At 45.2% G+C, this 23,312-nt stretch overlaps 1 protein-coding gene across 2 annotated transcripts in view; it reads left to right on the forward strand.

Moving 5' to 3' along the window:
• sema3f (semaphorin 3F) overlaps positions 1-23,312 on the forward strand; it is a 213,449-nt gene that overhangs the window by 126,404 nt on the left and 63,733 nt on the right. For both annotated transcript variants that reach the window (XM_033037079.1, XM_033037080.1), the window contains exon 3: positions 18,304-18,464. In XM_033037079.1, the coding sequence (XP_032892970.1) occupies positions 18,304-18,464 (161 nt within the window). The remainder of the gene's footprint in view (positions 1-18,303; positions 18,465-23,312) is intronic.

Below are 23,312 nucleotides of genomic sequence, written 5' to 3' on the forward strand. Positions count from 1 at the left end.
CCATATCACCTCTTCCACAGCCAACAATGGACCTTGTGGCCTCCACCTTTCCCTGGTCGTCGGTGTTGACTCTGTTTTGTTCTGTACCTTTTCACAGCTCTAGTTTCCCTCTACCCTGACTCTCAGTTTGAAGAAGGGTCTCGGCCCGAAAGGTCACCTATTCCTTTTCTCCAGAGACACTGCCTGACCCGCTGAGTTACTCCAGCATTTTGTGTCTATCTTTGGTGTAAACCACCATTTGCAGTTCCATTAAAATGCCCTATATTTACACACAGAAACACACAAGACCCACAAGCACAAGCCTTTGAATATTTAGACCCATTCCCTTCAGTTACCGCTGTCCTTACAAAGCAGCAGGATTGACATTCCGAACTCCAAAGGAATTGTTTGCTTTCGTTATTACTTTGTTGGTTGACTTAAGTGGATAGAGACGTTGAAAGTTGCTCGGCTTTGTGTGGAATAGCGGAGTTATTTAACGAGAGCTCTCTCTTCACACGTCGTTGGGGGGGGGGGAAAGCACCAGCTGGCTTCAACTGAAGGTCACGCAGGGAAATGAACCATTTGATGCAGTTTGATAATACTCAACCTAGCACTGACAACAACAGCAAGTGAGCAGGGAATGGAGACATTTAAGTGGGCATACACTGTGCATCTAAAAAAATGTATCTTTTGAGCGAGTAACGAGATTGTTATTGGGAAATTAAAGTGGGTTTAAGGTCTGACAGTTTCCTAAAGATAAATTAATCTCCGTCTTACAACAGATGGAGAACACACCAAGTGGTCTTATCTCAGCACAGCCTTGAGAGCTCTCCAGCGATGCACGGAGCCAAATCTCGCAGCTTATTTGGGAGATAAACTCCACCATTTGGGACATTCGGGGAGCTAAAGAGCACCAGTTTATACCTGCAGATCGAAGCTATAATTAGACAATTACTAGAGCATGTCAGACTTCTCACTGTTGACATGCGGGACATTGACTGCAGATAGACACAAGATGCTGGATTAACTCAGCGGGACTGGCAGCATCTCTGGAGAGAAGGAATAGGTGACCTTTCGGGTTGAGGCTCTTCTTCAAATGGACTGTATCAGACTAACTACTGCAAAGTGCCCAAATACCACTGCGATATTGAAAGTTGGTGGGGAGGTCTATTTCTTGACCATACCAAATTGGGACGGGTTGAAAACGTTGCCAAAAAGGCGAGTCACAAGTTCAATAACATTGGATTTGAAATATCCTGGGTTACTAGTGTGGAGCAAGTGAATTTCATTAACCTTGGAAAGCTAATTTAATCCGTCGGCTCACTTCTACCAATTCTCGCGTTCACACTGCAATCTAACTGACCTCATCGACCACCATCTGTGCAACATCCTTTTATCCGTCCGATTAAATTAGTCAACACCATTTCGCATGGCTTGGCCTTAATGGCTCGCAGGGGCTCTCTAAAGCCTTCTCTGTTATTGACCAGCATGGCTAAAAGCATCTATTGACAGCTCTGTCAAATGAAATTAACGCTAATGACAACATGTGCCAAGCAAGTGTCACTGCACAGTGTCTAGTGACAGGGCAAGCCTGGGGAACAGAGGTAACCCTGGTATCCGGCAGTATGCTGATTATATTTTGGGGCAGCGCAGTGGCGCAGCAGTAGAGTCACTGCCTTCCAACGTCAGAGACTCTGGTTCACGCCTGACCACGGGTGCTGTCTGAAAAGAATTTGCACATTTTCCTTGTGACCGCGTGGGTTTTCTCACTCCGGTGCTCCCGCATTTCAGAGACGTGCGGATTTCTAGGTTAATTGGCTTTTGTAAATTGTCCCTGATGTGTAGGATAGAACTAGTGGACAGGTTGATTGATGCTCAGCGCGGACTCGGTGGGCCGAAGGGCCTGTTTCTGCACTGTGTCTCTAAACGAAACTAAATATCAACAAAACATGCACGGGACTACTATGCATATAAAATATAAACATCCACGACATTCATACACACACACATCGTTATCAGAAACTATTGATTGGCACATCCAATCTCTCACACCAGTCTTGCTGCTGATACTGTTTAATCTGTTTGCTGATTAAAGCCATTTGTATCCAAACTACTTTCCAACTACATTGTTATGGCTTACTATCAACCACCAAAGCTTTGCTTAACTACTGGTGAAAAATAAACACATTTATCAAGTGTTTTCAGAATTTCACTTCATGTTCTCCTCCCACTCCCCCAGCATGGTGACTTCCTGGCATTTTAACCTGGCGTCTATGATTTATAGATGAACTTTGCTTTTTCCAGCAAGAGATTAAATTTAACTCTGTAAGAACCTCGGAGTGATGTAAGTGGACTTTCAAAGAATGTTTCATTAGCTGTATGGTGTTTTGGGATGTCCTTAAGTAATTCCATGTACAAAGCATATGCCACTTTATGTATGTGTTACTGTCCCAGTTTTCTATTCTACGTTTCTAAACCACCTGGGTTCCTGACTTCTCTGTGGCTGGTCTGCCAACACATTGGGCAATGGGCTATTCAGCCACCAACTGAACTCCACGATATTAGGTTGAGAGGATGTAGGGAGCCACTGCAGCCAACATGCAGAGCGAGCTCCTTGAGAAGATAGACACAAAATGCAGGGGTAACTCGGCGGATCAGGCAGCATCTGTAGAGAAAAGGAGTAGGTGACGTTTCGGGTCAGAAGCCTTAACAAGTTCACAAATTCACAAGTTATAGGGGTAGAATTAGGCCATTCGGCCCATCAAGTCTACTCCACCATTCATTCATGGCGGATCTCTGCCTCCTCATCCCATTTTCCTGCCTTTTCCCCATAACACTTGACACCCGTTCTAATCAATAATTTGTCTATCTATGCCTTAAAAATATCCACTGATGGCCTCCACAACCCTCTGTGGCAATGCGTTCCACAGATTGACTACCCTCTGACTGAAGAAGGTCTTCCTCATCTCTTTTCTAAAAGAACACCCTTTAATTCTGAGGCTATGACCTCTGGTCCTAGACTCTCCCACCAGTGGAAACATCCTTTCCACATCCACTCTATCTATGCCTTTCATTATTCTGTAAGTTTCACTGAGGTTCCCCCCCCCCCTCACCCACCTTCTAAACTCCAGCGAGTAGAGGTCCAGTCCTATCAAACGCTCAGATTGAGATATAGAAAAGACCCGAACAAAGCAGGGCTGGCAACCTTTGACCTCAGGAAGGGTGGAGTCCATAATGGCCCATTGTCGGAAATAAATCATTGCTCTAGCAGGGCAATCCACCACAAGGTATAAACACTGGTTAGTTTATACTTCAGATAACCCCAGTGTAATCTTCAAGAACAATACCTCATCTTTTATCCAAGTCTTTGGTACTCAATATTGAATTGAATAATCTCAGATCACTAGGGTTTCCTGTTGTATCAGAATTCTCTTGTCAGGTTATCCATTGAAATCTGGCACAGAGGAGGTTGGAGATTGATTCCATTGAATGGCAAGACGGGCATGGGGCCAGGTGACCTATTCCTGCCCTTATTTTATTTTTTCTCTCGTATTTCTCTTGGCATCTGGAAAACCAGTTCAAAATCTTCTCAAAGTGTTTTGTGACATAGAACACTGTGCCCTAGAGGCTATAAGTAGCCACTGTACCAAGAAATCAAGGTGATAAGTGTTTTAAGGCAAAGCCAAGGAGCCAAGAAAGACTTGCACTTATTTAGCATCTTTCATATCCCTTTCAGTGAGACTCAAAGGGCTTTACATCCAATGATGTGCTTTTTGCTGTGCAGTCGACATTATTATGTAGGAGACGCGGCTGCCAATTTTGCTAGCTTTCCACTGTGCCTTGGCACAAGCGACAATAAACTAAACTCAACTGGCGCAGCGGTAGAATTGCTGCCTTACACCGGGTTCGATCCTGACTACGGGTGCTGTCTGTACGGAGTTTGTACATTCTCCCCGTGACCACGTGTGTTTTCTCCGAGATCTTCAGTTTCCTCACACACTCCAGACGTACAGATATGTAGGTTAATTGGCTTGGTATAAGTGTAAATTGTCCCTAGTGTGTGTAGGATAGTGTTAATGTGCGGGGATTGCTGGTCGATGCAAACTCGGTGGGCCGAAGGGCCTGTTTCTACGCTGTATCTCTAAACTAAACTAAACTACACTCTTAGTTTAATTTAGTTTAGATATACACGAAGAAGGGTTTCGGCCCGAAACGTTGCCTATTTCCTTCGCTCCATAGATGCTGCTGCACCGGTGAGTTTCTCCAGCATTTTTGTGTACCTTAAACTAAACTCAACTCATTTGCTGATTCCTCTATGATGTTTATCACCTGTCTTTGCTCTTACCTCTTTCTTAATCTGCAACATGCAGGAAATCTACATTCTGGACCCCAATGCCTGATTAATGAGCATATGGTTGATTGATGGTCAGCATGGACTTGGTGGGCTGAAGGGCCTGTTTCCATGCTGTAGCTCTCTGTGACATAAGTCACGGGATCCTTGCTTGGTTAGCTAAAATAACAACCATAAGCTCTGCTTCTGTTTGCTCCACGCTGTGAATGCAGTTTTCTTCCTGTACAGCTGTGGACTGCAGGAATAATGACACCATCTGGTGCCTTCTGAAGCTCATGAATTCTACTGAGAAGCACTGTTTGAAAGCTATCATCAGATAAGAACGTATGTTCCTTTTAATCTAGCTTTATTTACCACCAATTCCTAATTTCACCCCCTGTCTAGGCCTCTATAGCTGGGATTTCCTCTCTAAATTTTCCTGTCTCTCTGCCACTTTTATTTCCTTAATGTTGATCCTTTAAACCATCTTCATTAACCAAGTAATTAGGTCCTTTTGCTTTATATCTCCTTATGTGACTTGGTATGAAATACTCCTGAAAAAAATTCCTGATTTGCACCTATGGATGATATTTACCACAGTAAAGATGCTATTTAAATGCATATAAGTGTTATTGTTGCCTGAAATCAAATTTATTCCATCATCTTTAGTTTTAAAGCAAGGATCTCCCAAGCACCTTGTGTAGGAAGGAACTGCATGCGCTGGTTTATACCGGTGATAGACACAAAGTGCTGGAGGGACTCAGCGGGACAGGCAGCATCTCTGGAGAACAGGAATAGGTGATGTTTCGGGCCGAGACCCTTCTCCAGACATCAAGCACCTTGTCTGAAGAAAGGTCCCGACCTGAAATGTCACCCATCCATTCCCTCTCCAGATGCTGCCCGACCCACCGAATTACCCGGGCAGTTTGCGTTTTGCACAGGTTTGCAGCATCTGCAGTTCCCTGTGTCACCTTGTCACGCTATTAGTGCCTCTTTAAAACCACAATGGTTCCCTTCTGCTAATCCACACAGAATGTGTGAATGTGTACTCCAGAGCAGGGAAGGCAAGCCTGAGCCTGTGTTTATTTCTGTCACGTTGAACCCCCTACCCAACCAAGCCTCGGATGTCACGGAGGAGTTGAGCAGAAACATTGCTCTTTCACTCTGGGTGGCAGAAAGCGTTAGGATATCACCCTTTCACCCCGGGATGCTGGGTTCAAATTCAGGCCACACTCTGACCGAGAGGGATAAAAGCAGCTTCTCTCACTGAAAGGGGGAACTCAACTGCAAGGGGGGGGGGGGGGGGGGGGGGTTTGAACCGAGTATTTGGTTTCACCTCGTCAAGGTGGGATCAAATTCCACCTGACAGAGTGGGAATGAAAGTCACCTCGAAGGCTCGGACGGAGAAAGCCACGGTCTTGTCTCCGGCGTTGCCTTCTCGGGGTTACGTGGGGTTAGATGGTAATCGCAGCCCTGACCTCAGTGAACGTGAGCTGCCCTCCCTGCACCAACAACCCTGTGCTTCTCCCCCCCCCGATTGTTACAGCGATCCTTTTACAGCAGCGGAACGTGTGGGACTTAAACGACAATTAATGACGGTGACCCCCCCCCCAAGCCGTTTCCTGTGTCGATTTCCTCTCGCACTCCTGGCCCGTTTCATACACAAAGTAGTTTTGTTCCCCTCTCCTCACCTCTTACCCTGTCCCAACCATGATAAGAGATCGATTTGTGTCATTTGCGTTCGCTGCTGCATTGACATCGATCCCAGCAGCTGACTGAGGTCATATGTGTGATCAGAACCACCCCGTTGCTCAGCTTTCCCCCACCCACCCCGATACAGGTGGTGCTCCCCTGTCAGGAAGGACATCCGCTGTGGCCAGTGGGAATCGCGGTGTTGTGGAGATTTCAAGTCTCGGTGAATAGATTCCCAGATGCTGCCAGTCGGAGCACCTGTGCCCAGAGCTACGGTTACACCAGCTGTGCAGGCACCACCCAAGGTCCGGATTAAGGCAGCAGGAAATTGGAATAGCAGATCCTCTCCTGGAGGCTGTTGTCCTGAGAAACTGAGCCACTCTGCTCCAGCAGTCTCTTTGTCCGCTAATTTATGTTTACGTGGTCACGTTAACCCATCAAGAAGCCGCCAAGGAGAGTTTCTAACACAATCACTTGCCCTTCCAGCCTTATCTTTTACAGGTGATTTTACAAGGCTTTAGACTTACAGCGCGGAAACAGGCCATTCGGCCCATCGAGTCCACACCAACCAGCGATCACCCCCATACACTAGCACTATCCTGCACACTTGGGACAATTTACAATTGTTTGTACCAGAGCCAATTAATCTACAAACCTGTACGTCTTTGTAGTGTGGGAGGAAACCGGAGCACCCGGAGTAAACCCACAGGGAGAATGTACTAACTCTGTGCAGACAGCACCTGTAGTCAGGATTGAACTCTAGGCACCTGTGTTGCCCGTGCATTATTTATTGGAGAGGGATTCTTGCCTTCAATGACAAATTTTGAAGAGGAGCTCTCACTAGCACAGGTCCACTTGTATAAAGGAACACTATTCAGTAATGGATTTGTTTAAGAAGGAACACACCATTAAATCACGTTTTCAGGGGAAGCACTCATCCTTAATGGTGCCTTATAAGGCAGTGCACTCATCATGAGTGATCCCTTTTAATGAGAAGCATTTTCCACAAGTATGCCTTTTATAGAGTAACATTCTCATCTATGTTTCTGTTCAAGAGAAACATTTGCCAAATAGCCTTTCTCCTACAGTAATCAAAACATATTTCTTCACTGTACCTTCTTAAAAAAAACTGAATTGCTTAGAACAAGTATTTACTTCTGTTAACATTTACAGTGATTGGTTTGATAACACAAAGAATATGATGATTTGACTCCGTGTTAGGAGAGCACAGTGGTACACAGCAGTAGAGTTACTGCCCCACAGCGCCAGAGACCCGGGTTCGATCCTGACCTCAGGTGCTGCCTGTGTGGAGTTTGCATGTTCTCCCTGTGACTGCCTGGGTTTCCTCTGGGTGCTCTGGTTTCCTCCCATATGGCAAAGACGCGAGGGTTTGTAGGTTGATTGGCCTCTGTAAGAAAACCGCCCCTAATGTGTAAGGAGTGGTTGCAAAAGTGGGATAACATAGAATTAATATGAACGGGTCAGTGCAGACTCGGTGGGCCGAAGGGCCTGTTTCCAGGCTGTATCTCTAAACTAAACTAAGGTCTGGCTATGAGGAATTGTAGAGTTATCAGCATCAAACGGCCTGGTTAATGCATTCAAGAATGTACTGTCCACTTGTGAACGTGGCGGCCAGCTTTGTTAAGTTAAATCAGTCTTTGCTTTGTATTGACTCACCTGAAGTTACTTTAAAAATGAATTCAATGGTGAAAGAATCTGTTCATGCTTTGCTTGAGCAAAACATGTAAAGAATTAAAGCTGACCCTGCTGCTCATAGGAAAAAAAAGATTTTTACTGCTATGTGGCATGAATCCAAATCAACCAATATAACACAGAGTCAAGCCCTCGGTCCATTTCAGTGGTTCATGAGCAGTGATCTCATGGAGATTAATGGATTCAAACTGGGTTTAGGTTTATTATTGTTATGTGTACTGAGGTACAGCGAAAAACATTGTGTTTTTATGCTATCGAATCAGATCAGATCATACTATATATAAATACAATCAAGTCAAATCAAGTACTTTAGATATAGCAAATAGGAAGATACAGAGTGCAGAGTATAGTTCTCAGCATTGTAGTGCATCAGTCCATAGACAAAGTCCAATATTCCTAATCGGGTCGAGGTGAATCAGACACTACCCTAGTTGATGCAAGGACCGTTCAGAAGCTGATAACAGGACAGAAGCTGTTCCTAAGTCTGGTGGTAGTGCGCTTTCAAACTACTGTACCTTCTGCTGGACTGGAGCAGGGAGGGGGGACTTTGAATAAATTGATAAATCTTCCACATGAAACATGTGCTTATATTGCTGCAACTGTATCCATGTTTGCTGCCTAAAAAAGCGCGTCCCTTTAGAAAGGAGATGAGGAGGAATTTCTTTAGTGAGAGGGTGGTAAATCTGTGGAATTCATTTTCACAGAAGGCTGTGGAGGCCAATTTAATGGATATTTTTAAGGCGGAGATTGACTGATCCTTGTGTGTCAGGGGTTTTGGGGAGAAGGCAGGAGAAGGCCGTAGGGGGCGCTGCTCTGGCAGCAGCCATGTCATGCAGCTCGTCAGTTTTTCAACTTTTTTTTATTTTTTTAGTATGTTTTAAAGTCTGTATTTAATGTTTCTTCGTGTGTTTTATGTGGGGGGTGGTGTGGGGGGGGTAAGGGGGAAACTGCTTTGGTCGCCTCCTCCACGGAGAGGCCAGTTTTTCCAGGTCGCCTCCCCCGTGGCCTAACATCAAGGATCGACGCGGCCTTTCCCGGAGACGCGCCCGGGACTTCAGCGGCGGGCGCAGCGTGGACTCTCAGCGTGGAGCGGGTGAGCCCTTGCTGGAGGGGAGCGCTCCGTTTCGCTGGCCCGGGGCAGCCGGCAGCCTGAAGTCGCAGCCTGAAGCCGCGGTCTGCAGAGCTCCTGCTGGTGCGGCGTCTACGGTGCTTCTGGCTGCGGCGGGGACTACGGTGTTTCTGGCTGCGGCGGGGACTTTAAATCTTGACCGCCGGCCTGCGGCCTACAACAACTTAAAGCCGCGGTCTCCGGTGAGGAAGAGCCGATCCTGGACTGACTCTGGACTCTGGTCCTGTCCACGGGGGGGGAAATGGAGGAGGACTGGCCAAATTTTGTGCCTTCCACCACAGTGATGAATGCTGTGGTGGATGTTTGTGTTACAGTTTTATTGTGGTTGTGTGTTCTTTATTATTGTATCGCTGCAGACAACCCAAATCTCCACCAGCCTGGCTGTGTGGCAATAAATTATATCTAATCTAATGGGGTTGAGAGGGAAAGATAGATCAGCCATGATTGAATGGTGAAGCAGACTTGATGCGCCTAATTCTGCTCCTATAACCTATGAACCTATGAACTTGTGAACACGTCCTTCCTGGAATGGGGTAATCAAAACTGTAGTCCAAATGCAGCATGACTGAAAATCCTATAGAGCTGTATCAGCAGGTAGAGTATACCTCCGGGCCTGAGCCTGGAAAGGAATCGGAACATGTGTTTGCAATATATTTAGGGTATCCGAGCTGGGATTTTGTAATTGTGGACATGTTAATGTGACAAACTTTCTTTAAGCAAAAACTGTGTTCTTCTGCCAATTCTGCAAAGCTTCAAAGCTGAGCAGCAGCTCCCGGAGAACCAGAGAGGGGGATTACTCCACAGATGTTGAAAAGGTCACTGGTGCATCGCCTTGGTGCTTTGACTCAATCTGAGTGTACTTTAGGAGTCTTTGTTCAAACAAATTGATATTAAAGTGTAGGGGCAATAAATGGATCTGGAAGGCAGCCTGGAATTTATGGTGTGTATGCTATCTTTCCCATTCTGTGAGAGGCATTGTGTTTTGACAGTAATTGTAGCCGCCGTGACCCCTGCTAAGAGGGAACATATTTCTGCTTTTGTCAGAGAGATTAAAATAAAATTGTGATTGCATGTTATAAATGAACACGTGAAATGTAAGGACAGGTTACCAGATAAGTGTTCTGCAAATAATTACACCAGGCAACTTCAGGCTGGAGAGATCAGTAATGTTTTATGCTGGTTTTCACCTGAATAGATTTCAGTTTACATTCCCCTCTCTCTTACTCAATATACTTGATTAGGGCTGAAAGGCAGATAATAAAGGGAGCCTGAGAGTGAGGATGGATGCCTCCCCTCCTCTCTGCTGTTGCTAAATTGTGAAAATAAATATCAGGCTACCAATGAATACACTGGATGCCAAGGTTTGGCTTGGACAAGTTTGCTTTGTGTTAGAACACTAGAGTCAATTCTCAGCTGTAAAAATAAAGGCACTGGCTGACACCGAGCATCAGACTCACCTTTCACCCATGAGACGGACACAAAAAGCTGGAGTAACTCAACGGGTCAGGCAGCATCTCTGGAGAAAAGGAATAGGTGACGTTTTGGGATGAGACCCTTCTTCAGACTGAGAGGCAGGGGAGAAGGAAACGAGAGATATGAAAAGGTACATAGTACAAATGAATGAAAGGGATGCAAAAGGACAAATCAAAGCCAGCAACGATGATCAAGGAAAGGTGGAGCCCACAATGGTCCATTGTTGTCATTCACTTGTTCTATGTTTCTCTCTCCCCTGAAGAAGGGTCTCGACCCGAAACATCACCGATTGCTTTTCTCCAGTGATGCTGCCTGACCCGCTGAGTTACTCCAGCATTCTTTGTCTATCTATGCTGTAAAACAGCATCTGCAGTTCCTTCCTACACATTTCACATTTAAGAGTTGGTTTTGGATCTAACCCAGACAAACAGCATTAAAGCACCCCTCTTTCTCCGCCCCTCTCTGTCTGTAGGGTCTCCGATATACTGTATTAGAAGGACACCCATTAGTCTCGGGGATGAGAGTCTGACTGAAGTCCTCACTGAACTGCCATACATCCTTTGACCCTCTGTTGCAGAATTGGAAGGCACAACAGCCAGTCCAAGAAAATTAACAATTTGTGTTTTCAATATCGTGCCAAGTGAATATCAGAAGGGGATTCGGGGATTGCATAATGCAATTGGCATCACTCTTGTTATAAAATTTAACAAGGCATTTTATAAAAATATTCAGAGCAGAATTGAATTATGAAGAAATACAATCCTCACAAAACTGCCAAGAAGTTGGATACAAACTTCAAGCCCGAATGACAACCATGCCTTCAGGAGGGGTTCTAAATTTAGCCTGACTCTGTGGGACAAATGAAAGAATTGCATTGATGTAACGCCTTTCACGAACTCCAGCCATAAGATGCTTTATAGCCAAGCAAGCACTTTTTGCTTTGTAGTCATTAAGGAAGGAAAAATGCTGACCGAATTGTGTTTGTGCAGAGCAAGCTTGACTAACACCAATGTGAAAAGCACCAGATTAACTGTTCCCGAGGCACAGTTGCTGGAAGTGTACAAAATCATGAAAAGAATAGATCGGGTAAATGCACAGATTGGTTTGCTCAGACTAAGGGAATCGAGTGCCAGAGGACATAGGTTTAAGGTGAGGGGGGGAAAGATTTAATGGGAACCTGAGGGGTAACTTTTTTACACAAAGGGTGGTGGGTGTATGGAACAAGCTGCCGAAGGAGGTAGTTGAGGCAGATACCATTGCAATGTTCAAGAGACATTGAGAGGCACATGGATAGGGTACGTTTAGAGGGATATGGGCCAAAAGCAGGCTGGTGGGACTAGTTTAGATGGGGCATGTTGGGCAATGTGGGAAAATTGGGCTGAACGCCCTGTTTCCACACTCTAGGACTCTCTAATCTTGAGTAAAACACAAAGTGCTGGAGTAACTCAGCAGGTCAGGCAGCATCTGTGGAGGGAATGGACCCATTATGTGAAAAAGTTGCTTGTCAGGTTCCTTTTAAATCTTTCCCCTCCCACCTTAAGTCTAAGCCCTCCAGTTTTTGACTCCCCTACCCTGGGGGAAAAAACTGTGGCTATTTATTCCATCTGTGCCCCTCATGGTTTTATAAACCTTTATACAGTCACCCCTCAGCTTCCTCTGCTGAAGGAGAAATTTAACGCAGGCAGGTGGGACTAGTGCAGACGGGACACGTTGGTCAGTGTGGGCAAGTTGGGCTGATGGGCCTGTTTCCACGCTGTACGAGCCTATGACTTTATTATCCAGCCTCCCCTTGTATCTCAACCCCCACCCACAAGACCTGGTAGGATCCTTATGAATCTTGTCTGCGCCATTCAGTTTAATGACATCCTTCCTAGAGCTAAGCAACCAGAACTGTGTGCAGCCAGTGCCAGATTTAGATGAAGAGAGGCCCTAGGCTGTTCCACTTGTGAGGCCCCTCCCAATCCCCCACCCTCACGGCTAGAGGAAGATGGTCCACCAGATTGACACCAATTTGCTGCCGAGTGTGGCCCATGAGACAAGGGGCTGGAAAGCTGCACTTTATTTATTTATTTATTCATTTATTTATTGCCAGTGCTAGTGTCGAGTTATCGGCTTAAAACACTATTATTCTGAAATGGAGGGCAAGGAAAATTACTGAAGGCTTGTTCAGAGACTGCAGTGCGTTGTGACAGCATATGTAAGAAAGGCCTATGACAGTGTCAAAAATATTATACACTTGGCCGGAGGCCCCCTAGATTTCGATGCCCTAGGCTTCAGCCTATGAAGTCTAATCGTAAATCCGGCTCTGTGTGCAGCACCCAACGTGACCTTACCAATGTCTTGTGCCAGGAAAATCTGTTGCAGCTCCTGTTCTCAATATCCTGACCAATAAAGACAAGCATGCCAAACACCATCTTCCCCACCCTGTTCACCTATGTTTACACCTTCCTCCAGCAGAGAGTTTGTTGCTCCATATTTCAGGAAGATTGATCTCAAAATCTATCTCCAGCCCACCGTTGCCATTCAGTAAAGGTATATTTTTGAAGTGACTCACTGATTTTATTTTTCTCTTGGTTTACTTGGAGATTCTTCTCTGATTCCGAGCAACATCAGGAAAATCTGTAACACTCAATCCGGAACTGGTGTATCCGAGGAAAATTTAAAGATAACAAGAGGCTATTTCCCTTGTATACAAGAATATACAACATAAAGATAATAGAGTCACATCGTCATGCAGAATGGATACAGGCCCTTCAACCTAGTGGGCTGTGACAGTGGTGCAGCGATAGAGCTGCTACCTCACAGCGCCAGAGACCCAGGTTTGATCCTGACTACAGGTGCTGTCTGTACAGAGTTTGCACATTCTCCCTTGAATGCATGAGATTGTCCCGCACTCCAAAGACATGTGAGTTTGTAGGTTAATTGACTTCGGTAAAGTTGTAAATTGTTCCTAACGTGTAGGATAGTGCTAGTGTATGGAGTGATCGCTGGTCAATAGACAATACTCAATAGGTGCAGGAGTAGGCCACTCGGCCCTTCGAGCCTGCACCGCCATTCAAGGTGATCATGGCTGATCATCCCCAATCGTGGCTGATCATGGTTGATCATGGCTGATTATCCCCAAACCGTTCCTGCCTTCTCCCCATATCCCCTGACTCCGCTATTGTTAAGAGCCCTTTCTAGCTCTCTCTTGAAAGTATCCAGAGAACTGGCCTCCACAGCCCTCTGAGGCAGAGAATTCCACAGACTCACAACTCTCTGTGAGAAAAAGTGTTTCCTCGTCTCCGGTCAGCGCGGACACGGTGGGCCTGATTCCGCTGGATCTCTGGTCTAAAGTCTAAATGTACAAACTTTGTACAGACAGCACCCGTAGTCAGGATCTAACTCAGGTCTCAGCTGCCATAAGGCAGCAACTCTACTGCTGCACCACTGTGCTGCTTCATCATGTTGAATAGCAGAGGAGGTTTGAAGAGGCGTTTGGCTTACTCCTCTAGTTTCTAGTACATTAATAATAATAATGGATGGGATTTATATAGCGCCTTTCTAATACTCAAGGCGCTTTACATCGCATTATTCATTCACTCCTCAGTCACACTCGGTGGTGGTAAGCTACTTCTGTAGCCACAGCTGCCCTGGGGCAGACTGACGGAAGCGTGGCTGCCAATCTGCACCTACGGCCCCTCCGACCACCACCAATCACTCACACACATTCACACACATTCACACACAGGCAAAGGTGGGTGAAGTGTCTTGCCCAAGGACACAACGACAGTATGCACTCCAAGCGGGATTCGAACCGGCTACCTTCTGGTTGCCAGCCGAACACTTAGCCCATTGCGCCACCTGTCGTCACATTGGCACTGTGACTAACAGGAGCAGCCCAGCTACTAATTAATTGCACAACTGCAGATCACACCTGACCAATGTGGTTGAGAACCACATCATACGTCGCACTTACCAACCAAACCATTCGATGACACGGATCTGTGGTTCAACCCAGGCCATGTTTTATCTTAATGAAATATGTTGCTTGTGTTACAAAACATGACCTAAATTGCAGGGTTAGAAATCCTGGTTAGTTCAACAAGAAAGCTTGACAACAAAGCTCCCATTCATGCCCACAGCCAGAGGAGGCTGCTTTTCAGATTTCATGGCTCTCTGGTCCTTCGGTAATGAGCTCTTTGGTGAAAGTGTGATGGATGTAATGCAAGAAATAATAATTATTATTATCACAATTTACTGTTGAGCAAGGTATGTTTATGCAACTGAAACTTCCGGGCTCTTGGCCTGCAGGCTATTTCCAGCCAAGGGTCCACTTTAAAGTGGATTTTTGATGGCTTGTAGACACGAAGCAGGTGAAAAATAATTCTAATGGCCTTCACTGCAGGAAGAACTACTGTCAGGGCCTCTTGAAAGGGAAACTGTCCATCACAACCTGGTTTAGTTTAGTCAAACAGGACCTTCGGCCTACCAAGACTGCGTCGACTAACAATCACCCGCACACTAGTCCAATGTCACCCCATTTTTGCATCCTACACAGAAGAAAATTAACCTACAAACCTGCACGTCTTTGGAATGTGCGAAGAACCCGGAGAACGTACAAACTCGGTCACAGGGAGAACGTACAAACTCCATACGGACAGCACCCGCTGTCAGGATCAAACCCGGGTCTCTGGTGCTGTAAGGCAGCAAATCTACCACTGCGATACCATGCCGTCCCACAATAAGATGTTCGCTGGACATTAGGGGCAGCGTTATTAGGTTTAAAAAGTTTTAAATGTCTACATTATGGCAGTCAGTTCTAGAACCCTGGAATTTAGAAGAATGAGAGGGGATCTCATTGAAACATATAAGATTGTTAAGGGCTTGGACACACTAGAGGCAGGAAACATGTTCCCGATGTTGGGGGAGTCCAGAACCAGGGGCCACAGTTTAAGAACAAGGAGTAAGCCATTTAGTAAGCCAGGAGACGAGGAAACACTTTTTCTCACAGAGAGTGGTGAGTCTGTGGAATTCTCTGCCTCAGAGGGCGGTGGAGGCAGGTGGAAGCATTCTCTGGATGCTTTCAAGAGAGAGCTAGATAGGGCTCTTAAAAATAGCAGTCAGGGGATATGGGGAGAAGGCAGGAACGGGGTACTGATTGGGGATGATCAGCCATGATCACATTGAATGGCGGTGCTGGCTCGAAGGGCCAAATGGCCTACTCCTGCACCTATTGTCTACTGTCTAACCCGAGTTATAAAGCACCCATAGTCAGGGTCGAACCCGAGTCTCTGGCGCCATAAAAGGCAGCAGCTCGACCACTATGCTACTGTGTCGCCCTAACTTATTTATACACAGTGGTTTGGCAGCAGGAGTTTTTGTCAGGGGGATTGGATGTGGGAAGTGCGGGAGAGAGGAAGAGTCTCAATGTTTGTGACTGACTGGCCCTCACAGTCAACGTATCACCATTACAAGTCCCCACAGTAACACAGGCCGACCTGTCACTAAATGACTGACCGGCCCCCAGAGTTACACACAGCTCCCATAACTATGTGGACTGTTTGACCTCTAGAATTATTGCAGCATTGCAGAGAACTGACCCCACAGTAACACAAAGACACATTGCAAAGAGATTGACTGACCACACAATATTAGGTGACTAACTGACCCTGAGAATAAACATAGCCTATTATTTTGAGATCAACAAACCTCACAGAAATGTGGTAGATTGGATGTTAGTATCCCTTGACCAACAGAGGCACGGTGGGTGGGTGGCAGAATGTTTTATTCAAGGCAGGCAAAAACATACTGAAAACGGGGTCCTGTAATTAGGATTCCTAATGCCATTTTATTAAAAATTAAACATTGTGTTTAGTGCCAAATGATTGTAAAATCTGGCAGCATGTGCACTTCTGCCAGAATGACACCCACAAAGTTATATTTAATTGATCAGTTGGAGTAGGTTGTTCCCCAACACACCAAGGATGTCTGTAGTTTCTTTAGACTTTTAGAGTTTAGAGATGCAGCGCGGAAACAGGCCCTTCGGCCCACGGAGCCCGTGCTGAGCAGCGATCACCCCGTCCACCAGCACTATCCTACACACTAGGAACAATTTACAATTTAACCGAAAACAATTAACCTATAATCCTGTACGTCTTTGGAGTGTGGGAGGAAACCGAAGCACCCGGAGAAAACCCATGTAGCCAAAGGGAGAACGTGCAAACTCCACACAGACAGCACCCGAGGTGAGGATCGAACCCGGGTCTCTGGCGCTGTGAGGCTGCAGCTCTACCGCCGTGCCACCCATGATGTTTTGAGTCAAGATCCTTCTACTGATCGATGGAGTAGAGGAGAGAAAGCTGGTAAAGAGAGGTGATGGGAGGGATAGGGCAAGAATTGGCAAGTGATATGTTGACAATTTACAATTTCATCGAAGCCAATTAGCCTACAACCCTGTGTGTCTTTTGAGTGTGGGAGGAAACCAGAGCAACTGGAGAAAACCCACGGGGTCACAGGGAGAACGTGCAAACTCCACTCCGACAGCACCCGAGGTGAGGATCGAACCCGGGTCTCTGGCGCCACTGTGCCACCCGATATGGGGCTGAATTATGTATGCTTTATCTGTCCCACTAGCCCATTTTTTTGTGAGAAGAACGGTCGACTTTAACTTCCTCGAGGCTGATCACATCTTATCACCGCTGTAATACTGAGTTGGTGATGTACCGGTCTGTATTAAGAGTTGAAGACAGTGTAAATCTACAAACATAAAGTTTCCTGTAGGACTGCACCAGGTGCTAAATGCAGCAGCTTGATTTTATTCCATAGGATAAAGGTCAAAGATGCTTCATTTCAAAGGCTGTTGTTGCAGTTATTGTGAAAATAGATTGTCGGATGAGCATGGTACAGTAATTAAAAAATATATATTTAATAATGAGGAATGCTGCCTGGATTAGAGAGTTTCAGCTACATGGCAGAGGTTAGGTAGATGGGGATTGTTTTCTCTGGAACATCGGAGGTTGAGGAGAGACTTGATAGAAGTATACAAAATTATGAGGTATTTTTCCCAGGGTGGAAATGTCTAACACTAATGGGCATAGCTAAAGGTGAGAAGGGAGAGACTTTAGAGAGCTGAAGGGCCTCCTCTCTAAAGTCTACTCTATAAAATGTGTATATATTTATATAATGGTATATGGACACACTGATCTGTCCTGTATTCATGCCTACTATATTCTGTTGTGCTGAAGCAAAGCAAGAATTTCATTGTCCTATCTGGGACACATGACAATAAACTCTCTTGAATCTTGAATCTCTTGAATCTTGAAGCGTCTCCCTTTCTGATTAGAGGGCATGGCTGTAAGGTGAGAGGGGGAAGGTTTAATGGAGATGTGCGGGGCATGTTTTTTACACAGAGTAGTGGGGGCCTGGAACACATTGCCAAGGGTGGTGGTGGAGGCAGATACGATAGTGGAGTTTCAGAGACTTTTGGACAGGCACGTGGAAGTGCAGGGAATAGAGGGAAATGGACCATGTACAAGCAGATGAGATCTGTTTAATGGTATCATGTTCAGCACAAACATTGTGGGCCAAAGGGCCCGTTCTTGTGCTGTACTGTTCTATGTTCTATGTCTAAAGATGAGACCTCTATAGTTCCTCAGATAGCTGCTGGTTCAGGTCTGCCTGCAGGAAGGGGGTGATGTTGTTCTGCAGTTGGAACACTTTATCTGTCTGCACCCTGTTTACCGAAGATAGGCACAAAATGCTGGAATAACTCAGTGGGACAGGCGGCGGCATCTCTGGAGCAAAGGAGTGGGTGATGTTTCGGGTCGAGACCCTTCTGCAGACTGGGCCCCGACTCGAAACGTCACCCATTTCTTCTCTCCAGAGATGCTGCCTGTCCCGCTGAGTTACTCCAGCATTTTGTGCCTGTCTTGGGTTTAAACCAGCATCTGCAGTTCCTTCCTACACACTGTTTACCAAATCTGTCTGTCCTTTTGTCCCCTTGCAGAGCTACAGCAATCAAACACAGCACGGCACTACAACCTCCTGCAAAACACCACCGACTACCGCATCCTGCTAATGGATGAAGATCACGACCGCATGTACGTGGGCACCAAGGACTACATTGTCTCCCTGGACCTGCACAACATCAACCGGGAACCTTTATTAGTAAGAGAAACGTTCTTGTGCACACAGCTCTCATTAAACTCAACAAAATCTGCAGGTTTTTATGCCACAATGTCAAGGGACATATGCACATCCATCAAATACTAACATTAGACCCAACTCAGTGCTTTTAATTCTCTATCCCAGTCATAAAATCAATACTTAGTGCATTGATGTTGTATAAATTTATGTAACTGTATACACAGTGCAAATAATCTCATATACGTTTATGTGCTATATTGCCACTTATCTACACCATGCATATAACTGTGGTGAATGCAACCATACATAATAACATACTGTATACAGACCATGTTACCCTCCACAGTCTGTAGAATTTTAAATACATTGTCTCTTGCCTTTTATAAGAGGCATGTTTAGACTGAGGATTATACACAATATATCCACCACAAATGCCTACACGTATCATTTTATATGCTGTCTCTATTTCCCTTTAGAACTATTTATGGAATATAACCTTTATGATACTGCGTAATGTATATAAGTATATGCATTGTGTTTAAGAAGGAACTGCAGATGCTGGAAAATTGAAGGTACACAAAAATGCTGGAGAAACTCAGCGGGTGCAGCAGCATCTATGGAGCGAAGGAAATAAGCAACGTTTCGGGCCGAAACCCTTCTTCCGCTGAGTTTCTCCAGCATTTTTGTGTATCTTATAAGTATATGCAGCCTGGTATTCAGTGCAAATAACCAATTCTACATTGAGCGCGCATATATATATATATATACAATGTATGTAACTACATAGCACCTTTCCCAATGACTATAATATTCTGTACACAATTTATGTAATTGGTGCAAATAGGGACAAATACCGCACACAACATATAAAAACATTGACAGTACATGTTACAATTTTCTCCAAGTACTCCGCGCAGTATAAGCCCGTACACAGTTCATGAATTAATGTACAGGAGATGTAATCTGCAGGGCCCTCTGCGCCTCCCACATAGGTTCCATCTTCCTAGGATAGTGCACAGATCGGAAAAGGTGAATACAGATGAGAACATGATTTTCCTGGGATCTGCAGTAAAAGCAGCAAATCTGATCCCACAGATTTCTTTAGTCCAGGATGTCAATGTGCCCTCCCACCAGAGCAGAAAGGAGAGAAATCATAGAGGAAAGGGCGAATTTAGTCTTTAGAGATACAGTGCTGAAACGGGCCCTTTGGCCCTCCGAGTCCATGCCGACCAGCAATCACCCCATACATTAGCACTATCTGACACACTAGGGACAATTTAGTTTGCAGAAGCCAATTAACCTACAAACCTACAAGTCTTTAGAGTGTGGGAGGAAACTAGAGCACCCAGAGAAAACCCACTAGGACCCTATTCCTTGAAGTGCAGGAGGATGAGGGGTGATCTTATAGAGGTGTACAAAATCATGAGAGGAATAGATTTGGTAGATGTACAGAACCTCTTGCTAAGAGTAGGGGAATTGAGGACCAGAGGACATGGGTTTAAGGTGAGGGCGGAAAGATTTAATAGGATTTATTTTAAGGTGTGGGGCAACTTTTTCGCACAAAAGGTGGTAGGTGTATGGAACGAGCTGTCGGAGGAGATAGTTGAGGCAGGAGAATTCAACTCAGTGCCATCTTCCTCAGGTTGGTTAGGTATGGGCCATATTTACTGGCCTTGCCAGCTGGGGCCACATCCTGAACAGTGAATAAGTAAGACATATCTTGGAGAGATTCTCATATTTTTGAACTTCATATATTTTTGAAAAGCAATCTCACTTGTGAATGAGCCAGGAGTGAGTTTGGAAAGTCCAAGCTCACAAGCGGTACGACACAATGGGGAGGAGGCGAGCGTATGAATGAGACCTTATTTTTACTTCCAAGAAATGATCCTTTAACATCATCATTGCAGCCTTGCATCCGTACAGACGATAAATCACTCCAACCGTTTTACTGTAGGAACCAACCATTTAGAGCTCCATAAACCTCCTTAATCACGCACCCTTGACCTACTTAGCAAGCACAGGCTGGTTCTATGTGTGAAATGGCTTCAGTTCCTCATGAACATGTGATTCACAGGAGCTAAAATAAGGGCATTTCTCTCCAAGGCAAGGGCGGAATTATCGGAACGTTTTGCATCCAATTTATTCCTATCTAAACATTACCTTTCTGCGTGATGGAGGGTATGTGAATGTACTAATGCAGGCATTTTTAAGCACCTTGTTAAAGTCATAGAGGTATGGGATCATAGTTGTACATTTCAGAAATGGGGTCTTTGGCCCATCAGATCCATTTTGGTTCATTAACACTAACCCTATTTACCTCCATTAGGTTCCTATCATTCCATGCCTTGCCTGCTTAAGTGCCTGTTAAAAAGCATAATAATTGTATCCCAATCCACCACCTTATTTTGGCAGCTCTTCACAGATGTCAATCACTCTGTGTGTAAAAAAACCCTACGCCTCAGAAACCTTTAAAAGTCCCACCTCGCATCTTAAAACTACAACGTGATTTTTCATACCGCAACCAAGGGGAACAGTTTTTGGCTATCTACCGTATCTGTACCTTTCATAATCTCATATACTTCTATCAGTCACCTATCAGCCTCCTTAACTATAGGGAAAACAATCCCAGCCTATTTAATCTCTCCCCATAATTAATGTGGTTCAATCCAGGCAACGATCCTCCAGTACAATCATATATTTCCTGTCGTGTGCTGACCAGAACTGTACACAATACTCCAAGTAATGTCTAATCAGAGTTTCGTAAAGTTGCAAAGTGATATCCTAACTTTTATATTCCGTGCCCGTGACTTTCGAAGGTAAGCATGTCTTTTCCCTTCATCAACACCCTATTCACTTGTGTTGCCACGGTCAAGTAACTATTGACTTGGACGCCTATGTTCCTCTGTTCATTCAATTTCATTAGTGCCATTCCATTTGCTGTATTTCCCCTCCCCACATTTGACTTCCTGAAATACATCGCCTTGCGCTTGTGGGGATTTAAATCCATCTGCCGATGTTCTGCCCAGCTTTCAAACTGATCCATATCTGAGCCTTAAACAATCTTCCTTAATATATATAGCACCACCAATTTTCATGTCACACACAAAATGACTCATCATACCCTCTATATTCACATCCAAATCATTATTATATAACAAATGTAGCAAAGATCCTAGCACACTGGCGCAGCGGTAGAGTTGCTTCCTTTGAGTGCCAGAGACCCAGGTTCAATCCTAACTACAGGTGCTGTTTGTATTGAGTTTTTACATTCTCCCTGTGACCACGTGGTTTTTCTCTGGGTACTCCGGTTTTCTCCCACACTCCAGAGACGTACAGGTTTTTAGGTTAATTGGGTTCAGTAAAATTGTAAATTGTCCCTAGTGTGTAGGATAGCGCCTTTGTACCGGGTGATCATTGGTCAGCACGGACTCAATGGGCCAAAGGGCCTGTTTCAATGTTGTGGTATCTCTAAAGTCTAACACACCACTCGCTGGAGTGCATTATTCATCACAGACTCAAACAGAAAAACATCCTTCCATCACCACCCTCTTCTTCCTATCACCAAACTGATTTGCGATCCAATTTGGTAGCTCTTCTTGGCTCCCATGTGCCTTAATCTTATCTACCATGTTACCATGCAGGGCCTTGTCAAATGCCTTACTAAAGTCTATACAGATAACGTCTATCTTCATCAATGCCTTTGTTACCCAAGATAGACACAAAATGCTGGAGTAACTCAGCGGGACAGGCAGCATCTCTGGAGAGATGGAATGGGTGGCGTTACCTACATTGTTGTCAGAGATAAGCCCATGGAAAGATTATATTATGTGGCACTTAAGCAATAACGAAGTTAATGAATGAAGGCTCAAAAATTGTGTTTCTATTTTTAATTTGAACTGCAAAGATTCAATGGTTTGAAAAATTATAATTTTGAAGGAAAGTATAATTAAATAACATCCCCAGAGGTTTTCCCGCTCATCCCTTACAATGCCAGTGGGGGAGCTAGTGCAAAGTCATCATTGTATGCATAAGTTGTCAACATAATGGTAAGAGGGCCCAGGGTGATGGCAATATTGTTATAATCATAATCATAATCATACTTTATTAGCCAAGTATGTTTTGCAACATACGAGGAATTTGATTTGCCACAGTCATACCAATAAATAGCAACAAAACCCACGAAATGCATTTTAACATAAACATCCACCACAGTGACTCCTCCACATTCCTCACTGTGACTGAAGGCGAAAAAAAAGTTAAATCTCTTCCCTTCTTTGTTCTCCCACGGTCGGGAGCCTCGAGCCTTCCATTGACGGGACGATCTTGGCTCCCGTGTCCGGCAGTCGGGCCCTCCGCGTCGGGCGATCATGTTCCCGCATCGGGGGGATCTCAGTTCCCCCGCACCAGGCGATCGGACCCCGGGTCGGGGCTGGTCGAGCCTCTTGCGACTTTGGAGCTTCCCGACATCAGTCTCTACCCTGAAACTGCGAGTTCCTCGATGTTGAAATCCGCAGGCCGCAGTTTCAGCGTCGATCCCAGGCAAGGGATCGCAGGCTCTGATGGTAATTCCTTGGCCCCGCGGTGGGTCTCAAAGTCAATCTCGAGCAAGGCCTCCAACTCCATGATGTTAGGCCGCAGAGCGACCGGAGATACGATCCGGAAAACAATTGCATCTCCGGCAAGGTAAGAGATTGAAAAAAAGATTTCCCCCGACCCCCACCCACCCCCCACATAAAACAAACCAGAGAAAATAAACACATACTTTTAAAACACACTAAAAATAACAAAAAAGACGAAAAGACAGACAGAACGTTGGTGAGGCTGCCATCGCTGACAGTGCCACGGGATGAAATGAGCAATATCAAAGAG

The sequence above is a fragment of the Amblyraja radiata genome, chromosome 18 (assembly GCF_010909765.2).
Source record: "Amblyraja radiata isolate CabotCenter1 chromosome 18, sAmbRad1.1.pri, whole genome shotgun sequence".
In the NCBI taxonomy this organism is placed as follows: Eukaryota; Metazoa; Chordata; class Chondrichthyes; order Rajiformes; family Rajidae; genus Amblyraja; species Amblyraja radiata.